At 38.9% G+C, this 20700-nt stretch overlaps 2 protein-coding genes across 2 annotated transcripts in view; both read right to left on the bottom strand.

Moving 5' to 3' along the window:
• Positions 1-2608, bottom strand: part of LOC117303349 (ral guanine nucleotide dissociation stimulator-like) — a 41105-nt gene extending 38497 nt beyond the window's left edge. The window contains exon 1 of the mRNA XM_033787517.1: positions 2433-2608. Coding sequence (XP_033643408.1) covers positions 2433-2459 — 27 coding nt within the window. The 5' untranslated portion in view covers positions 2460-2608. The remainder of the gene's footprint in view (positions 1-2432) is intronic.
• A 1623-nt stretch (positions 2609-4231) lies between these two features.
• On the bottom strand, positions 4232-20700 carry LOC117303046 (guanylate-binding protein 5-like). Its single transcript, XM_033787098.1, has 21 exons — positions 20508-20700; positions 18362-18516; positions 17566-17733; positions 17289-17349; positions 16790-16938; positions 16224-16310; positions 15745-15939; positions 15400-15493; positions 14688-14767; positions 13678-13815; positions 11991-12049; positions 11626-11755; positions 11235-11399; positions 10642-10732; positions 9869-10035; positions 9338-9412; positions 8641-8726; positions 7609-7657; positions 6414-6527; positions 5796-5879; positions 4232-5282 (listed from the first exon to the last, which is right to left on the bottom strand). The coding sequence occupies exons 1-21, from the start codon at positions 20665-20667 to the stop codon at positions 5094-5096; spliced, it is 2496 nt and encodes an 831-aa protein (XP_033642989.1). The 5' UTR covers positions 20668-20700; the 3' UTR covers positions 4232-5093.

Here is a 20700-nt window from a genome sequence, read left to right as displayed (position 1 = left end):
AATTCTGAGCAAAATGATTTAAAAATATCCTCAATGAGTTTGTTTGATTGAATATTATCACTATTTAGAATGACTCGAAACAAGACAAGTGGGAGAAACTTGCTGCGCATGCACAGAAGACAAAAATACTACTTACTCTTAAAGTAATAACAAGAAAGAGGGGGTACCCCTCGTTTTGCATTTATTGCGCTGTCAACTGTCTGTGATGCCCTCTGTTGTTGAAATTGATCTATATAACATTTGTCAAAAAATTCCGAAGACAAAAAAGGGCCTTCAATGTGCGTCGTTAACAATTGGAAAGATTATCAGAAAACCAACGACCCTTTATGAGAATTGGCAATTGTTGAACACTATGTTTGGTTTGTGTGGAACATTGACAATGTACAGAGACAGACTTACCCAAATCAAAAAGTACAATTTTTATCTAGGCTAAATATTTCCACTGGACTACAGAAACATTCTCCAAAACAAGCACACCCAAGGAAGCAAGTATGGGTGGGTCACCAGATTCAGACTAGACTTAACCCATAGAGGTAGAAGAAAGACCATAGTCATTGGAAGTCGATCCCACATCAGCCGAACCCTGAACCCTGCGTTGTTTGTCCAACTGGATCAAAATAGCCTCAGCAGAGCAAATGTTCTCTGAAGTCAATTTTGTATTAAGTTACATGTACATCACAATCAATGAGTTGTTTTTCATTGATAACGGAGGGTTTTGTTCATTAAGACAATAGTACTATTATGTTATCCGAGTTAATTTTGGTACTAAAGTAGAAGAATAACAAAACGCAATCATACGTGACAGAAAATGAAAATAAAGTAAAACATCTTGATGGTATTATATAGAAGTAACAAATATCGTCCGCTCCACAAAATATATAAGACTATTTTGACTAGTCGATCAACTAGATGCATTTGAGCATACTCTATGATTTGAGTGAAAAACATACCATGATGCAGATTATCGCAAATGGACGAAAGGACAATCCCCAGAACTTGCTTCATGCGTATTCCACAGTGCTTTGCAATGTCTGCAGACTGAAACCTCTGGGTCCAACACATGTCCTTGAGTATTGTGACGCAACCTAGTTAGTCTACAAAATGAACTGTTCCTATTCCTCCCTTTACATCCTGTACGTTTGTGCAGGTTTTGCCCATAGCTATTTCCAGAGTTGTATCTGAGTCACTATGGTCGAGTTGGAGTCACACTCACAAGTCACTTGTGTGAGTCTGACTGAGTTGGAGTGCTGGTGAAAAGACAATTTTACTTAAATCATCACAAAACTAGCTAAACTTTACAAAACTAGTCAAGAAGTGTTTACTAATAACATAATACCATAGAGCAAGGAAGAGATGTTCCGCTGTATATAAATTAGAACCATACCAGGGCATGCCATAGTTGCGGTAATAGTTGTTTTTGAAATTATCGAAATATCGTTAAAAAAATATTTTTTTTTCACAGACGATATCTTCCAAAATACGTTATTGTAAAACCGTCTTCGCGTATTTTTCCAAGGATTTCTTAGGTTACATTTGTTGTTTCATAATGTTATATTTTTGCGGTAATATTGTTTCTTGTACTGTTTGTTGAAATCTTGGCTGAATAAATAATAATAATATTTAATAATTAATAATATCAATAATCTCACAGGTAATCAGATTTGTTTGGGCTGATGCTGTTAAACTTTTTTCCAGCTTCGAATTAAAAATGTGGCTCAACGCATTGCATACGTCCTCATGTCTAGCCGTGGTAGTCTCTCTTTGCAGCTCTGAAGCAGGACGAGCGTTCTTGAAACGTTTATGTGCTGTCACTTGCCAGTACAGAATTTCGTAGTAAAAAAACACCTAGACCTAGCCCTGGTACGGTAGGACGTCGTCGTCATAGTTGCGATAACGTAACCCTCCTCCCGGCGGCCGTCGGGAGGAGGGTTACGTTATCGCAACTATCGTCGTCAGTGCCACACTTTGACACTGCACACGTCGCAAGTGTTACAAAGCTTATTTTTGTTTACTAAATATTACCAATAATACAATATCAATACACAAAATACAGTAAATGCAAACAAAAATTTTACTAAAATTATCTTTAGTAGGGGTAGGTCCTATTTTATACCTGGTTCGACTCGACATGCTTTCGAGTTTCAAGAGAAGTCCAACTTCGGCTAAATAAAATGGCACTCAGCTCAGTTCAGTCATGTCAGTAGGCAGTGGCTTACTTCTAGAAACTATAAGTAGCAGTGGCTCTAGTCTTTTATTGTATAAGATAGTTGCGATACCCCCCCCCCCCCCTCCCCCGACCATCGCAGGGTTCAGATAACTAAAACTAGATAAGAAAAATAGTTATTCTAATTGGCAGAAGATCGAGAGGGCGTCAAATGCACATTCTGAATTATATATTGATACAAAAAAACGCAATAGAATAAATTCATTACCTGCTCAAAGTCGAATACACTCGTCATCTTGGTCCTTTCACTTCAGCCACCAGCATGCTGGTTGTCCATACAAAGTTTGCTTTTATTCATGCATGCAGAAAGCAACAAAATACTGTCCAAGTACGACGACCAGTTGTTGTTGGACAGCTAAAAGTGTAGAGCAAACATTATCAGAATATTCGCGTCGTACGTCGTGCTCTTCTCTTGCCGCATGTTTACTCTGCTGATGATTACATTGTAACGTGTAGTTCGTGTTATAGGTCACTCGCTTCGTGATGTGATGAATTTTTCCATGATCATGTTCTGATCATGCTAGATTTTTGGTTGCTATTACATTCTTTGAATTTGGTTGCATTCCATTTTTAGATCGAGAGGGGATATATCATCACTGTTTTGTTTGTTGGCCTAGTAATAGATGTCATGGAGCTATCGTTTTTACACAAACTGCAATTTCAACCACCATTTTCGCTTTCACCAGAGCATAGACTAGAGTGACCGGCCATGCATGAGAGTGACCGTGACGTGTCATGTTCATTTAAAGTTTTTGATTTTTTTTTATATCCAACAATACTATATCATAGTACCTATTATTTCTACACGTCCCCTCTGACATACTTGACTTCTATACTGGAAAACAAATCAAATGCTACTGCTTGTTTGTACATGCAGTTCGTAGGTTGTAGATCACTGTAGCGCGATCTACAAGTTAAAAAATTAGAAAAGTTTTACACAATAAACAACCACTTTCGTCGAACATCTTGACGTCTGCAGCTCTGAATTATACTATGAGAATAAAGGTGTTCTAACTAATAATGGGGGTGTCACCCGCGGATTTTGTTTTTACCACGTGAGGGCGCTATTTAAAGTTAAATAAGTTCAGAAATTTCAAGTAGACTCTCTTATTACATAAAACACTTTATTATGAAATTTTATGTTATTTCTAAGTCAGAAACTATTCAATAATATGATGATGCTGACCACGACCCTAAACATTCCTGGAAGAAACGGCATTCGTTTTAGTTGAACGGACTTTTGTTTGTTATTGTTTTACCACTTTTTTTTTCCATTTTAAAGGCAGTGGACACATGGTAATTACTCAAAATAATTATTGGCATAAAAACTTACTTGGTCACGAGTAATGGAGAGCTGTTGATAGTATAAAATATTGTGAGAAATGGCTCCCTCTGAAGTAAATGTATAGTTTTCAAGAAAGAAGTAATTTTCCACGAACTTGATTAAGAGACCTCAGAATTAGATTTTGAGGTCTCAAAATCAACCATCTTAAAAAGCACACAACTGAGAAGACTGGTCTTTGAAAATTACCAATGTGTCCAGTTTTTAAAGCCATTGGACCCTTTCGGTAAACAGTGTTGTCCAAGGCCCACACTTTGTGTACCACAACTTCTATATCAAATAACAAACCTGTGAAAATTTAGGCTCAATCGGTCATCGGAGTCAGGAGAAAACAACGGAAAATCCCACCCTTGTTTCCGCGCGTTTAGCCGTGTCATGACATGTGTTTAAAATAAATCCGTAATTCTCGTTAACGAGAATTTATATTGTTTTGCTGTTTTCTCAAAAAGTAAAGCATTTCATGGAATAATATTTCAAGAGAAGTCTTTCACCGTTGCCTTCTGTAAACCCTGTAAGTTATTTGTAAATCTGTGAACTTTTTTTTTTTTTTCTGAACCGAAAGGGTCCAATGGCTTTAAACAAGTTTGGGGTCACCACGAAAATCGCAGGTATCTAAAATAATTGTGTTACACAAAGACAATAACTCAACATTAAAATCAAGGTACTTCTCTATATCGCAAAACTATTGCTCTTTTTTTTATAACAAAATAAGGCTTAATATTACAAAACATTAATCATGTACCGCTGTGGCAGAAGATTCTGTCCCCCGGAGATTCTGTGTCCCCCCCATATTGCAAACTGTGTACAAACTACCTCTGAGAGCACCCTGCTTGTTAATCATCCTCCTACGGCCCATGTTTATTTCCCATATGGGGGAACAAATCTCCAGCGGACGGAATTCCCAGGGACACCGGGTATGTTAACAACTGCAAAAAATAAAATTACAGAAATTTAGCATAAAATAAGTAGAAAAATAAAGTGGTGCCATTTGCATAACAAAATGTAGGCCTACACTGATCAGCCAATTCACCCGCGATGCTGCATAAACAGGTTTCAAATACTTTACAGCAAAAATTTGACTACCAAAATGGCAGGCACATGCATCAACAAGTAACTGAGTGTAATGTGGAGGGGGGGGGGCAAAGGTGCAAGGGGATAATATCCATGTTAGTTTTGCAAGCTGAGATATTGATTGACCATTAGTCCACATTTTAAGCCAATCAAATTAAAGTTATATTAACTGTAAAAAAAAAACCCTGAATAAACAATTTGTCCATATATGATCGATCTATCCCTGAAACTAATGGTTCATGAAAGGATTATAGCAAAACTATCAGCACTTCTTAAAGCAGGTTTATTTCAATGTTGTTGACATTATTTATTTCAATGTAACACTTTTCCTGTAACATAAACTCAGGCTTTCTTGTCGAGCAACAATTTTTTCAACATGGGTGTTTCTAAGATTTCAGGCAACGTCACTGCATCCCGGTGTAAGTTTTCATAGGTAGCTTTCGGAAAGTTTTAGTTTCAGCTAAACAACCAGCAAATCCATTGTAAGAAACCTAGGAGTGTCGACCAGAGACCCTGCCGATCTTTGATGACCCGACGTATATCAGGGTCAGAGTTCATGAAAAGGTCAACGATGTTGGCTTTGAGGTCAATCGGCCAATGTTTTGGTTTCCCCTCGTCGAGGTTCAACATGCAAACTTCACGAATCTGAAAGAAGAGCAAAATTACATGAGCGTAAAACTAGGAAATCTACTTTTTAATATATTTTATACAGTCCAGAGAACTTTGGAATCAAATAATAAATAAAAAAAATACAGCAACCTTTATCTGATCAATAGTAATAATAACAGTAATAATAACCCATTTTATATAGCGCTTTTTACGCCCGAGGGATGTCTCAAAGCGCTTCCAACATTATTACCCCTGGTCACTGAGCCTTAAATCATTCCTTAAACCATCTCACCTCCCTGGGGAGTATGTCAGCCTTTGCGCAATATATGCGCTACTCGGCTAAACCAATCACAAGAACCATCTCTGCCCTCACAGGTACCCATTTACCCCTGGGTGGAGAGAAGCAACTATAGTTAAGTGTCTTGCTCAGGGACACAAGTGTCACGACCGGGACTTGGATTCAAGATGATGGTTCCGACGGCAAAAAAGACACAATAGAGCTGTTAATTAGAGCACACAATAAACAATGAGGTCATGTGTAACACTTACAAAATTTGTAAGGCTAAACTCTGTGTTGTACTTGTCCGCTGACAGGAGGGCGATTTTCTTGGCTGACTGAAGAGGTATCTCAACCTAAAACAGAGAGTAAAACAGAGGGAGTAACTTTTGATAATTGGAGGTCGGGTTGGCGTAGTGGTATTTTTCCTCGCCTTCAAACTCTATGACCCTGGCTCGAATAAGGCAGAGGGCACTATGTGGACTGGGTTTTCATCGTCACTACCTGCTTGCGTGGGTTTTTCCTGGAATATTTATCGGGGGTTGGTCTTTCACATCTAAAACTGCAACTTCCTTCCTTGTCTTCTCTCAACGGTTATTGGCTAGTACAGTGAGTAAGTTAGCTTTTCTGAGTGTTGGCTTAAAAACTTGAAGAAATTAAATTATGCTGAGGCTGAGTCCACAACAGAGTTAACTGCCTGCATAAAGAACAGGGAAGATTGGAGACACTGCCAGGGATCCCGCCTGCGAGCAAAATGATTGATAGATTGAGGGAATATTAAGTCACTGGCTAACAGATGAGCAGGAGGGGGGGGGAAGGCACTTTCCTCTACCCATATTTGTCGACAGTTTCCCCTCGATCATAATAGTAAACTAGCCATATTTACTCACCTCTCTGGAGTATGCTTCCATATTCTCTTGCCTTCTCTGACCAGAAACTGAATGAATCAGCCGATGAAGATCTTTCAGACAGTCCTCATAAGATGGCATGGATGAATAGTCCTCCTAGAAATATAATCCATTATTGCAGCCAGGTGTAAAATTAGTATTATTAAGGGAATCAATGTGTGGTGAAGAGGTTTTCAACTAGTGGTTTAATCCCAACGAGGCCTGGTTCTTGATAATTTTACCGAGACAAAGTCGAGGTAAATTATAAAGAACCAGGCCTCGGCGGGTTTAAACCACTAGTTGAAAACCGATTCAACACACTTTGATTCCAATTCATATATACCTTTTCGGTAAAAAAACATCAACACTTTTGGTCAAAATGTAAAATAAATGCAAAATTTAAAATTGTTCAATGATTTCTTTCAACACAACACCCCTCCAGCTATGAAAAGGTAAGGCCCTCGGCCCGATCGGGTAAACAATTCTTTATAAGGGAACGATGTGCGCCTCGCGAGTATCATGTGATGTGGCACAACTGCCCTGGCCACTGCTCTCGACCAATAGGAATGAAGAAACTGTCTTATAAGCACAGGTGCAAGCTCGCGTGTCACGCCAATGTTTCAACACTTTTTACTGGTCATAAACAAAGGTTTATACACACCCACATGACGCACTCTCCACCAATAGGAATAGCGAAACTGAATATATATTTATGGTAATCAAACTAACGATGCCTTATATTTAAACAAGGGTGCTTACTATGTGAGCCAGAAACAACAGGGTTAAACCCTACTCTTTAACGATAGGTGTTCAGAGATCTTTTACCACTCATAGTACATGGTACCTACGACTTATATCCCATCTGATGGACAAAGTGAACGATGGTAAAGTACATGGCTTAAGGACACAATAGGAGACTTTCCAACGCTAGGTGGCAGCAGACATACCGGGTAAATTTCCATTGTTTCCGTAGTTCTGAACATGCGCATTAATTCTGAGAACAATGGATTTACCCGGTAAGTCTGCTGCCCTCTATCGTCCCAGAAAGTCTCCCATTGCCACTACCAACCCATCACACTCTGGCTGATCAGAAACACCAGGTCCGGTCTCAGGAGCCTGCTCTCTAGAATTTGTGATTGATAAGGCACTATAAAAATTATTTAGTGGTAGTATTGATAAATGAAAAACAAAGACTTACAAGTAGTTCTTTGAACAATGACTTCGCTCTTGTAGCTTCCTGGGCAAGTCTGTGGAGAAAAGACAACCGAAAGACTTTCAGATTTTATAAAAGTTAAATTGGTGTGCCTGGTGAGTCAAATAATCTTTCCTTGACAGAGAAAGTGATCTCTCTACTTAAAGACAGTGGACACTATTGGTAATTGTCAATAACCAGTCTTCTCACTTGGTGTATCTCAACATATACGTAAAAAATACCCAACGTGTGAAAATTTGAGCTCAATCGATCGTCTTCAGAGTTGCGAGATAATAATGAAAGAAAAACTCCATTGTCACACGACGTTGTGTGATTTCAGATGCTCGATTTCGAGATCTCAAATTCTAAACTTGAGGTCTTGAAATCAAGTTCGTGGAAAATTACTTCTTTCTCAAAAACTACGCCACTTCAGAGGGAGCCGTTTCTCACATTGTTTTATACCATCAACCTCTCCACATTACTCGTCACCAAGAAAGGTTTTATGATAATAATTATTTTGAGTAGTTACCAACAGTGTCCACTGCCTTTAAATGTTTGATGGTATTATTATACTTGTCTTTTGTTTACAATTGGGAGCCATGGCCGAGCAGTCAAGGGCAGTGGACTCAAGTTCTAAATGTGGGTTCAAATCCTGGCCTGGTCAGTCGTGACACCTGTGTCCTTAAGCAAGGCACTTTATCATAATTGCTTCTCTCCACCAAGGAGTATAAATTGGTAACAGCGAGAGCTGCGATGAACTGGCATGTCCAGGGGAATAGAAATATTCTCAGCCGAGGAAACCGGATGTAAACACCGGTCTGATGAGCAATATTGGCTTGGGACAGATTTTACTTCACTTACTTTTTTTGATAACATCAAACATTCAGTGCAAACATTCCTCCAAAATGATATTCACACACGGTTGTACTCACAATTTTGCTAGAAATAGTTACTTCCAACTTTATCGATGCAATGCTTCGAACATCACAGAAAAGTTTTGCCAAAGACGCTTTCAAATCTATTACTTTTTGACAATACCTGTGATCAAGATCTGTATCATTTACTGGTAGGGGTAGGTGAGTGCCGTCAGTGTTATCCCTCATAGTTTGCGCTAGCCCATTCACCTGGAGAAGCGGGGGAAGAAAAATAATAATAATAAAATAAAGACAATCTTGTTAAAAAAAAATCCCTCTAAATGTTTTTGTAATTGCACCCTCTTGTGGTTGGTGCCCTTCTCAAGTCTGCATTAAGTTACACCTTTTCTCATTTTGCTCCTCATACCTGGAATGCACTCACAGAATCTTCATCAGAGAATCTTGGTAAATGATTTTGCCAAGCAGAATGTTTTCTGCTAAACAGCTTTATGGAATTGGGCACAGGTCTTGTGATTGCCGACCTGGGCCCAATTTCATAGAGCTGCTAAGCACACAAATTTGCTTAGCTTAAAATATTGTCCTTGATAAAAACAGGATTACCAACAAAATTTCCATTTGTTGCATATTGCTTGTTACTGGTATTCAGCTGTTGTTTGCTTATCCTGAAAATCTTGTTGAAATATGGTTGGTAATCCTGTTTTATCGAGGAAGGCTCCTGTTTTATCGATTTCATGCTAAGCAAATTTGTGTGCTTAGCAGCTCTATGACAATGGGCCCTGGGCAGCACACAAGTGCTCCATTGTTTGTGGTTCCCCACAGTCACAGTCCGTCAAATGACGTAAGGTCTATAATGTGTTTACCTCTTTTTGACATTTCACTTTCAACAGCTGGTTGTTTTTCTTCCTCAAGTCCTGCTCAGCTTCAGCTAAACCTGCCTAGAAATGATACCAAAGAGATGTTGCTGAGGTTCTAAACGGAAATGCAAGTTAGAGCAACAAACACTAAAGCCCGGTTCATACTTCCTGCGAATGCGAAGCGAATTTTGACGTCAAAGGGCTGTTTTCGCTGTGAATGTTTGGTAGGAAATTGAGCACATCTCTACTCTTCCGAGAATAGTCATTCCGAAATGGTCTTTGCAAAATGGTGACATCAAAATTTGTATTGCATCCGCATGAAGTATGAATAGGGCTTTAACCACTTCATATCAGGTGATGATTATTTTTTACCGCAAAATTGTTCCTGAATGACTCATGGCAGATGTTTTTAACGACCGAAACAACTTTGGATTTTCCTCAAACTAAGCAAAGAAAATGGGCCCTGATCCCACTAGCTAGTCACTTTAAAAGTTAAGCAAACCTTGCTGCCTTCATGAATGATCTTAAAATCTGTACCTTCATTAAAGCCATCTGGGCTTTGTACGGCGGCTCCTCTGCAGCAACCCTTGCTTCTTTGGTGAACACGCCAACTGCCCTCTCATTTGCATCAAGGGTTAACCGTGTCATAGTCTTAGGGGTCCGGGCCTCTTGATGGTTGTTATGCATTACGCTTGTGAACTCCTCTGCAGAAAAATACCATAACCTGTGAATTCATTATCATCCACAGTGATTCTTTACACAACAACATGAACCATATATCTGGGCCCTATTTCACAGAGCTGCTTAAAGGCAGTGGACACTATTGGTAATTACTCAAAATAATTATTAGCATAAAACCTTACTTGGTAACGAGTAATAGGGAGAGGTTGATAGTAGAAAACACTGTGAGAAATGGCTCCCTCTGAAGTGATGTAGTTTTCGAGAAAGAAGTAGTTTTCCACGAATTTGGTTTCGAGACGTCAGGTTTAGAATTTGAGGTCTCAAAATCAAGCATTTGAAAGCACACAACTTCGTGTGACAAGGGTGTTTTTTCTTTCATTATTATCTCGCAACTTTGACAACTAATTGAGCTAAAATTTTCACAGGTTTGTTGTTTTATGCATATGTTGAGATACACCAACTGTGAAGGCTAGTCTTTGACAATTACCAGGAGTGTCCATGCCTTCAACAGCAAAAAGGAGCTATAAGCACAACAGAATATGATATACAATCTGCAATTTTGATATTCATATGGCCAAGTAAACCCAAGAAACTGTCATGACTGTCAGCTCAAACCATAATAAGCTTACCAAGAGCTTTTTGAATTGCTTGTTCCAGGACCGTGTCAAGAAGCTGGGAGTTTCTTAGCAAGAAGGAGTCACAAATATTGTCCAGAGATGTCTGCAGATACAGAGAAAAAAATATAACAAAATAAAAATACTGGCTTCTTCTGAGGTTACCAGTTAAGTGATTTGTTCAAGGACACTTGACTGGGATTCTAACCTGATGACCTGACGACTTAGCAACTAGAACTCGAGTCTGATGCACTAAACGGCTCGGCCACAACACACCAGGGCCCATTTTTTAAGTAGCTAAGCACAACCAAATTATGCTTACAAGAACAGGGTTACCAGCCAACATACCATGTCACATGGTCTCCTGCTCATTTCTGCTAAGTAGAAAGTTATTAAGCAATATCTTCAGCTAAAGCTGCACTACGAAATTGGGCCCCAGTTGCTAGATAGCTCGGTGGTAGAGCACCTGTAATTCAACCCACAGTTTCAAATCCAGCACTCTTTTCTTAGAGCGTTCACTCCACAGTATAAAGCAAATATCACACACGTATTGCTGTAACACGACTTCTTTTTTTGAAAGATAAACCGTCAATGACGTCTTTACTCACCTTCAACTGGTCCAGGAACTTCACAAAAGGTAGACTTCTCCTCAGTCTGTTGAGTGTTTGTGAATAGCTGTCAATGCAGGCAGACTTGACTCGTTTGTAGTTGTCTCGTAGCTCAGATGTTCTTATCGGCAACGATAGCTCACCCAGACGACTCTCTCCTTCAAGCTGATACAAGATAAAAAGCAACATTTGGCTTTGATGTCAAATAGTCCATCTACAGTACAACATCTTCTTATAAAATCAAAGGCTTAAATGATCTAAAACTCCACTAAATATACATGGAAGAAAGTTTATGTTCTAAGTACTGAGTGCTTAAAAACATCGGTGTAGGAAGTGCAAGTTTTGACAAGTTTTGATATGTGTGATAATTTTTCATGACAATTGTGATCACCTCAACTCTGTGTTGGATCTCGCTGCATCGGAGCTTGATTTTCTTCTCGTTCATCTCAACGGCTCGAAGATGTTTCTCCTGAATCTGGCTCTTCAAGTCTTGAGATGCCTTGTCAACAACGTCCCCCAATCTAAAAACAGATTTTAGAATTTCTTTAAAAATGAGATTGCTTTATCATAAGGCCGGATGGCCACTTCAAGGTAAGGGCTACACTTAACTGATTCGGGCTAACAACCCAAGCCAACTGCCACTAGGGGCACGTAGCAGCCTACTCCAAAAACTTAAGTTCACTCAAAAATTACTTAACTGATAAATGATATAAAACTCTCTGACACCATGATGAAAAAAAATTACTTATAACTCACCCAAACAACACCTGCTGGAGGAGTTTGTCACTTTTGCTGATAGAAGTGTTGTGCCAGTTCTGCATTTCAATAAATAAGTGGATAACATGTACCCGAATGTTAAAGGACCAAAGATCAAGCACCTCAAACTTCCTGTTCATCCTCCGCAAGGCCAATCCCATTCTGCTTTAAAGACCATCTGAAACTTAGGTCATAAAGTACCTAAAATTTCTGGTTCACCCAACAGAGCCCATCTGACATCTCTTTGCTCTATCAAAATGTAAAAGTACTAAAGATCAAGCACCTCAAACTCTTGTTCATACACAGGGCCCATCTCAATCTGATGCAGACCATCTGATTCCCCAGATGTAAAAGTACTATAGATCAAGCACCTCAAACTCTTGTTCATACACAGGGCCCATCTCAATCTGATGCAGACCATCTGATTCCCCAGATGTAAAAGTACTAAAGATCAAGCACCTCAAACTCTTGTTCATACACAGGGCCCATCTCAATCTGATGCAGACCATCTGATTCCCCAGATGTAAAAGTACTAGAGATCAAGCACCTCAAACTCTCGTTCATACACAGGGCCCATCTCAATCTGATGCAGACCATTTGATTCCCCCAATGTAAAAGTACTAAAGATCAAGCACCTCAAACTCTTGTTCATACACAGGGCCCATCTCAATCTGATGCAGACCATTTGATTCCCCCAATGTAAAAGTACTAGAGATCAAGCACCTCATACTCTTGTTCATACACAGGGCCCATCTCAATCTGATGCAGACCATTTGATTCCCCCAATGTAAAAGTACTAAAGATCAAGCACCTCAAACTCTTGTTCATACACAGGGCCCATCTCAATCTGATGCAGACCATTTGATTCCCCCAATGTAAAAGTACTAAAGATCAAGCACCTCAAACTCTTGTTCATACACAGGGCCCATCTCAATCTGATGCAGACCATTTGATTCCCCCAATGTAAAAGTACTAAAGATCAAGCACCTCAAACTCTTGTTCATACACAGGGCCCATCTCAATCTGATGCAGACCATTTGATTCCCCCAATGTAAACGCACTAAAGATCAAGCACCTCAAACTCTTGTTCATACACAGGGCCCATCTCAATCTGATGCAGACCATCTGATTCCCCAGATGTAAAAGTACTAGAGATCAAGCACCTCAAACTCTTGTTCATACACAGGGCCCCATCTCAATCTGATGCAGACCATCTGATACCCGAATGTAAATGTACTAAAGATCAAGCACCTCAAACTCTTGTTCATACACAGGGCCCATCTCAATCTGATGCAGACCATCTGATTCCCCAGATGTAAAAGTACTAGAGATCAAGCACCTCAAACTCTTGTTCATACACAGGGCCCATCTCAATCTGATGCAGACCATCTGATTCCCCCAATGTAAAAGTACTAAAGATAAGGCACCTCAAATTATTGTTCATCCACAGGGCCCATCTCATTCTTATATCTCCATTTGATACCCGAATGCAAAAGTACTAAAAATCAAGCACCTCAAATTCCAGTTCACCCTACAGGGCCCATCCAATTGCTAAAACAAGACCAACTAATATCTAAATGTAAAAGTACTAAAGATCAAGAACCCCAAATTCTGGTTCACCCAACATGACCCATCTCCTTGCTAAAATAAGACTATCGAATAGTTAAAAGTACTAAAGATCAAGCACCTCAAATTCTTGTTCATCCACAGGGCCCATGTCATACTGCTGGTGCAAGACCATCATCTCCGTCTCATAAAATCTTAGACAATCTCCAACGGCAGACTGCTCCATACTTTGGATGAAGGCCGACCAGCGACTTGGAATCTACAATTGGGGGGGGGGGGGGGAACAGGCAGTTGAGAGATGATAGTGATATAGAGTACACAGATACAAATATGTGAAAATATTTTTGTTTTGTTGAGAGATCGCCTTACACCACTTCGTACACTGCAAGGTCGAACGACCACTTTAAGGTGAGGGCTACACTTAACCGAGTGGGCTATTGGCCCCAATCAAGTGCCACCAGGGGCGTATTGCCACCTACTCCGGGGGCTGAAACAGGGTTACTCCCTTCACAGTCCGTAAGGATGTAGCCATGGGTATCATCCACTAGGAGCCTGGCTGGTAGAGTAGAATGCACTACCTTTATTGTATATTAGCTACATTTACATAGGATAAAACCAATTGAACAATTCCCAAAACTTTGCCTGCAATGTTCATTCTCACTAAAATATTTGTATAGATATTTGGGTTAAAGACACTGGACACTTTTGGTGTTTGTCAATGACCAGTCTTCTCACTTAGTGTATCTCAACAATATGCATAAAATAACCAACCTGTGAAAATTTAAGCTCAATTGGTCGTCGAGGTTGTGAGATAATTATGAAAGAAAAAACGCCCTTGTCACAGGAAGTTGTGTGCTTTCAGATGCTTGATTTCGAGACCTCAAATTCTAAATCTGAGGTCTCGAAATCAAATTCGTGGAAAATTACTTTATTCTTGAAAACTACGTTACTTCAGAGGGAGCCGTTTCTCACAATGTTTTATACTATCAACCTCTCCCCATTACTCGTTACCAAGTAAGGTTTTATGCTAATAATTATTTTACGTAATTACCAATAGTGTCCACTGCCTTATATACAAAGCAGACAATTAGAAGATTTCACACACTGCTATCAATGATTACTTTAACTTACCTGGGACAGAGACCCCTCATTGGCTGCTGTTACTAAAACATCAATAAGCGCGACCAACTCGGCACCTGTGATTGGTCGTCCTAGATGACAATAATGATACGAATATTAGTTCGGCAGGACTTGAAAATTTACATGGTGGGAATATAATCAGGTGAGATTTGCAGTAGCACTTTGTGTAATCTTTTTTGAGTGGTGTTGGTTCTGAAAAGAACGTTGACAATTTAACGTTTCGATCAGTATGCTCTGAACGTCTTCAGGAGGAGAAGATGATCAGAGCATACTTATTAAAACATTGAGTTGACAACAACTACTCAAAAAAGGTTTACACATCGCAGACCTCACCTTGAATATTAGGCTGACGATAAAGTTACAATTTTATCGGTATGAAAAGTTGGATCATAACAAAAATCACAAGCACTGTTTCAATTGCACAATAAAACAATTAAAAAGGACTTTCTTAAAATGGGTCTCAAGACTCCATTCCAACATGCTTAGAAAAGAAAATTAGATGAGAGATCGCCCACAGACGGCCAGACCACCACTTCAAGGTGAAGGCTACACTTATCTGATTTTAAGCTATCGACCCAAATCAAACTGCCACTAAGGATAAGTTGCCACCTACTCATAGGGCTGAAACAGGGTTAACCCTTTCACAGTCCGAAAGGAGGTAAGCATGAGTATCATTCAGAACAATTTAAAAAAATGCATGTACCATTTTTTTCTTTAGGGATAATTCCTTGCCGGAGGGTGTGTATAAGACGATTTCTCTCTACTTTGTATTCTGCTGTGAGGTCCTCTTCACGTGCCTAGAAAATAATGAAGACAAAAACAGTGTTTTTTTTGAAGACATACAAACTTTTTGCTGAGAGAGGAAAAATGTGTTAGAAAACAGCAAAATAAAATACCCATCATTAAAGTAAACATTGAAGGTAATTCGGTTAGAATTAACATCTCTAAAAACATTACCATTAATAAAGGTAAGGTGTACCTTTGGTCTTCGTAAACTATTTTTTTTAAAATACAACATAGATAAATAAACAAGTTAATAACCACCTACCAGCGATAAATCCTGTAAGATTTCTTTCTTTGTGGCTGGGAAGAAGAGGGTGTGGCACTCCACCTCTGGGAAGATATCCATCAAGCTGATACGGTGATTCTCGTTCTCCCAGGCCGATGATTTCATCATCTCATGGAGCCATTCTGATGGCGTCGGCTCGTCGTTTCCGGTGATCTGAACAAAATCCTGAACTACCTACGACAATAAACGTATTTTTATTCCCGTGAGGGCGCTTTCAACTGCGAATTTTCGGTGAACTTTACATCAGGTTTGGCTCATGAAAAGATCAATGTCTGATACCAAGGCTCTCCGAGGCCAGTAATTTTTGTGTTGGACCAAGTAAACTCAAGACCAAACAAGTCTGGATGTCTTGCGTTTTTTAAATGATTAACGAACTTACTGCGCATTGTTTTTAAATACAGAAACTTTTTGAGACTAACATGCCAAATTTTGCCCTAAAACTGAACTTTTAAACTTACCCATAACAGTGGCGGAAAGCTCAGCAGGTCATGATTGAAATCTTGTGCCCATTTAGCTCTGGAAAGTTGCGATTTCAGAGCAAACAGCTGAAAAATAACCATCATCAAGCGTAAGAACAATGTATTTGAACAAAACAAATTAAACTTTCAATATTTATTTAATGTCAGACTCATTTAAGGCTTTATTTATTGAGAGCAGGATAGATTACTTAGACAAGGTGGGTGATTTATTAAGAACGAGTTTTATACATGATTCTTGTATGAGAAAAATATTCTTCATAAACTGTACCGCTTTTAAATTTCCACAAAAAATATGATATTTTTTGTTAAAGCCCAATCGTATTACATCAGCTTACACGTTCATTTTTTATACTTTCAAACTTGCTAAGCACAATAAAATCTTGCTTGACAGAAACTGTTTACCAGCCACAGGTCCTCAAGTTTACAAAGTTGAAACTGGTGCCCCCGTCTTTTTTTACTTTATAGCAAAGAAATATGTTAAGCAGTATTTTCTGCTTAACAGCTTTATAAAATTTGACCCAGGCCTGTGAGAATGTTTTGCAAACCTGTGTTCTTCTTGAGAGCAGCTCAAGGTAGTCCAAGTCAGCTTGATCGATCACTTTGACCGAGTTATAGATGAGAAAGGAGCTCAGAAGGGAAGCCACTGCGAAGACCTTAGCGTCGTAAATTTCCGACACATTGTTGGCTGCAAAGCCTGACAAGTCAAAAGAGGGAAAATACTGTAAAAAAAGACCAGGGGGTTTTCACAAAGAGTTCAGACTAGTATAACCCAAGGGCTATGGAGCAATGGAGAGCTGTTGATGTTATAGAACATTGTGAGCAACTGCTCCCTCTGAAGTAACGTAGTTTATGAGAAAAAGGTAATTTCTCACTCAAATATTAAAAGACTGTATACTTTTAATTGCCATCTGAAAGCACAAAAGTTTGTTCAACAAGTTTTTTTCCTTTCATTGTAGTCCCCTATTTTCTTGCTTAGACCCATTAATCCCAAATGTTCACAGATCTTTTAAAGACAAATTAGGTGAGAACCTTGCATTAACTAACCTTCTGTATCAAGAAAAATAACTGAGACCTCTTGACCCGATGCTAGCATCATTGTTGTTGGCTGAAGAAAAGATAAACGTCACAAGGAATAAACAAAACAAAATCTTATTTCTTGTTTTTTTTTAAGTGAAATGATTTTTAAAGTGCCTTATACTAGCCAAAGCTTCTGCATGCTTCTAACCAATAGTTTAAATTGTCATTCATTTCAAGAGTGATTAATTAATGTTTACATTCCCTTTAAAGGCAGTGGACACTTAATAATAAAATAATAACTCACCCTACCCCACATCCAGATTCCCATAGTCTGGGGCCGTAAGCTCGGCCCGACGGTGAATCCGTAGCTGCCCTCTTTGCCCATGAGTTGATTCAGAAGAAAAGATTTTCCCGAGTGATACTTTCCAACTACCGCAACCACTGCTACTGGGTTGGTCAACCTCAGCAATGTCTTCAGTAAGTAATAACAAAAAACATTGAGAAATTGGTAAAAACGGCAAATCTTCAATATCTGGTTTTATTGTTAAGAGTGTGGGTTCGAATCCCACTCGTTCTGCTTGTACTGAAAAATCTGAAAAATCTGGGCCACTTACAAGTTGCTGCTTAAATACTGAACTAAACAGCTTTACAAAGTGCAAAGTTTGATCAAAAGCAGTGAGCCATGGACATAAAATAGGCCCAAAAATCTTTTTAGTAGTACACTTGAGGCAAAAAAGCACATTAAAGAAAGAGACCAGAATAATATATCCGTTTTGTCTTTACCAACTCACACCTGTTATCCCCATGTAATTCCTTTTCTAAACAGTGGACGAAATCTTTAGTTGAATCATGAACAAACCAGTAGGGCTGCTGAGTTCCCTGGACAGATTTATTGCTCATCCATAAAGTTTAATGACACAAGTAATTTAATGTATAGGCCTACACACCCATTCATTAAAAAGAACGTATAGTTTCTGAGTTTTGGTGACCAAATTTTTTAAATGAGCTTTCATATATTTTTCCTAAATTGGTCTTCATACTCAAAGAACAATTTTTTTAAATCAAAATATTACACATATTCCTAAGTTTATATTTCCTACCTTGACACTCTCTTCCACAAGTTGTATCTTCTTGTGAGAAGGATCTGGTCTAACCAACTGTAGAGGTTCATCTGTCAGAGAAGGCATTGATCTTGGAGGGTCGGAACTCCTCGTTTCCTGTCGATGGATGGGAGCAGATGTTGAGTCACAGGGTGCTGGAATTTAAGGAGAATTATTTTAAAGACAAAGTATACCTTGGTTTTTAGAACCACTTGATTGTTTTCATCCTATATAAATATATAAATGTAGATTTTATGTAGTGTAACATTTTATATTTTTATTTCAAATGGTGGTCGCTTTTTGAGATAGAAGAAAATGAGGAGCGAATTTGACCATACAGAAAGAATAATCCCTAATAGGAACACAAACTGAGAAGCATTACTGCAGTAACGCTCCTCAAACTCAAATTTTGGGGCATAAAAAAACAGATATTTTTTTACACGAACCACATTACTTTGATGTGAAGTGTTTCTCAAAAATAATATCGAAAGCTGGTATGACTTCTAACCAATAGTTTGTATTGCCATTAATTTTAAAAGTGATTACGAAACGCAAACCTTCCCTTTTAGCCACAACTACCCAGTTTTTCTTCATTATGATCTCTTCTTACCTGTATGCTAAAATAAATTGTTTTGATTTTTTTCTTTAGAATTTTGGGCAACATACCAAATTTTGGGGGAATGGCTTCTCCTTTAACATTTTAGAATTTCTTCATTGAACTATTGACACTGTACAAACAATACTTGTGTCAAATAATGAACCACAAGGGAATTTGACTGGGTATTTTTTAAAATGATTTGAAGTTGAACAAAGAAAAATTGACTAGAGCGGGATATGAACCAACAACCTCTTGAAGAGTTGAGAAGATGAGGCCAACCATGACTCCGCTACTAAGACACAATCAAGAGAAGACAAACGCAGCGGGGAAATCGACACAAGTCATGGTCATTCAGTTTTACCGACTGAAAGAGCTGATGGAAAACTTTCCTGCCACCACTTTTCACTCATTTTTACAAAAAGGAATATTTCATTTGAGTAAATACTTTTTTATTTCGTAAGAAATTTATAAGAAAGTGGTGGCAGGATATGGAAACTTTTCTGGGCTGACTGGAGGGTGGCTGTCAAGAAAAATATTGGAGGCAGTCTTGGTCACTTGTGACACTGAGTGACGTGACAGACAGATGACAGAAAGCTTGATAATGCACTGACCATGGTGACAGTGTCACTGACACTGACACTCTGTCTGACATGTGAATGTGACGCGACACATTGACACAATACGTACAACCAACACTCTACAGCATAAGATAAGATAAGATAAGATAAGAACTTTATTATCCCACACTGGGGAAATTAAAACTGGCCTTGATTCAAACAGTACAGACAAAAACGCTTAAAATTATTTAACACCAAACAGATAGATACAAATACTAATTAATTAAGAATATCAGGTAGAAAAATATGTATCTAGCATGGATTAAAAATTATGCGCAGCAATATTTATAATACAAGGTAAAATGTACACAAGAGAAGTCCTTAAAACCGACAACGCATGATCGGTACTAATACAATACCAACCATGCCAACGGTATACAAACCTAAATACATTTAATAATTCAAGAATAAGAAATATACCTTCTTTTTGAAAGTTTTGTTTAGTTATTATTTTATTTCGTTTTATAATCTGATAGACCTTATGCACACGACGTCATTTCAGTACGGCGCCCCCGCATTGAGGTCAAAAGGAGGTTGTTCATTGGCCAATCTATGTGCGTTTCGATTGTTTCTTCACCGTTTGACCTCAAAGATGGCGGCTGGATGACGTCAATGCATAAGGTCTATTAGTAATAATAAGTTTTTAAGCTTTTAGGGCCTATCACCATGTTTACCAACAAAAGCATGCAAGCAATGCAAGAGCAGGCCTAGAATTGCATCTTTGACCATGTTAGGGCAAGACCATTTTCATTTTGCAAAGGGCACTTCCATTAGAAAATCTTAAAGTCAATGGGAAACTTTTGAAGGGCACCAAGGCAAACACCAGGGACAACGGAGGTCACGGCCCTCCGTGGCCTGCGCGTTATTCCATGCCTGCACACGACTCACCAGTGTCGGCCTACTCAAAAATGAAATCCAAAAAAGTTCCAACCTTTGGGATCGGCTTGTGGTGGACTATCCACCTTTTTGTGACATTGCTGATCAGTCTGGCTTGATACAACTGTTGAAGCCACCATGACACTCCCAGCTAAGATTATAGACATATGAACAAACAGTGGCATCAAACCGGACGACTGCAAAGTTGACTTCATCTTTTACCTTCATCGCACACACATAGGGCACCG

This window comes from Asterias rubens, chromosome 19, assembly GCF_902459465.1.
Source record: "Asterias rubens chromosome 19, eAstRub1.3, whole genome shotgun sequence".
NCBI lineage: Eukaryota > Metazoa > Echinodermata > Asteroidea > Forcipulatida > Asteriidae > Asterias > Asterias rubens.
The sequence above is the reverse complement of the archived record's forward strand: the minus strand, read 5'-3'. Positions and strand labels throughout refer to the sequence as shown.

What these genes read in the sequence shown, in the direction of transcription:
- LOC117303046 (XM_033787098.1), bottom strand. Translation starts at nt 20,667, where the DNA reads ATGAAGTCAACTTTGCAGTCGTCCGGTTTGATGCCACTGTTTGTTCAT. An exon ending in GAATCTGGATGTGGGGTAGG is followed by an intron (nt 17,350 to 17,565) that starts GTGAGTTATTAT and finishes TCTTTTCTTCAG; the next exon opens with CCAACAACAATGATGCTAGC. An exon ending in CATTGTTCAAAGAACTACTT is followed by an intron (nt 6,528 to 7,608) that starts GTAAGTCTTTGT and finishes TTATATTTCTAG; the next exon opens with GAGGACTATTCATCCATGCC.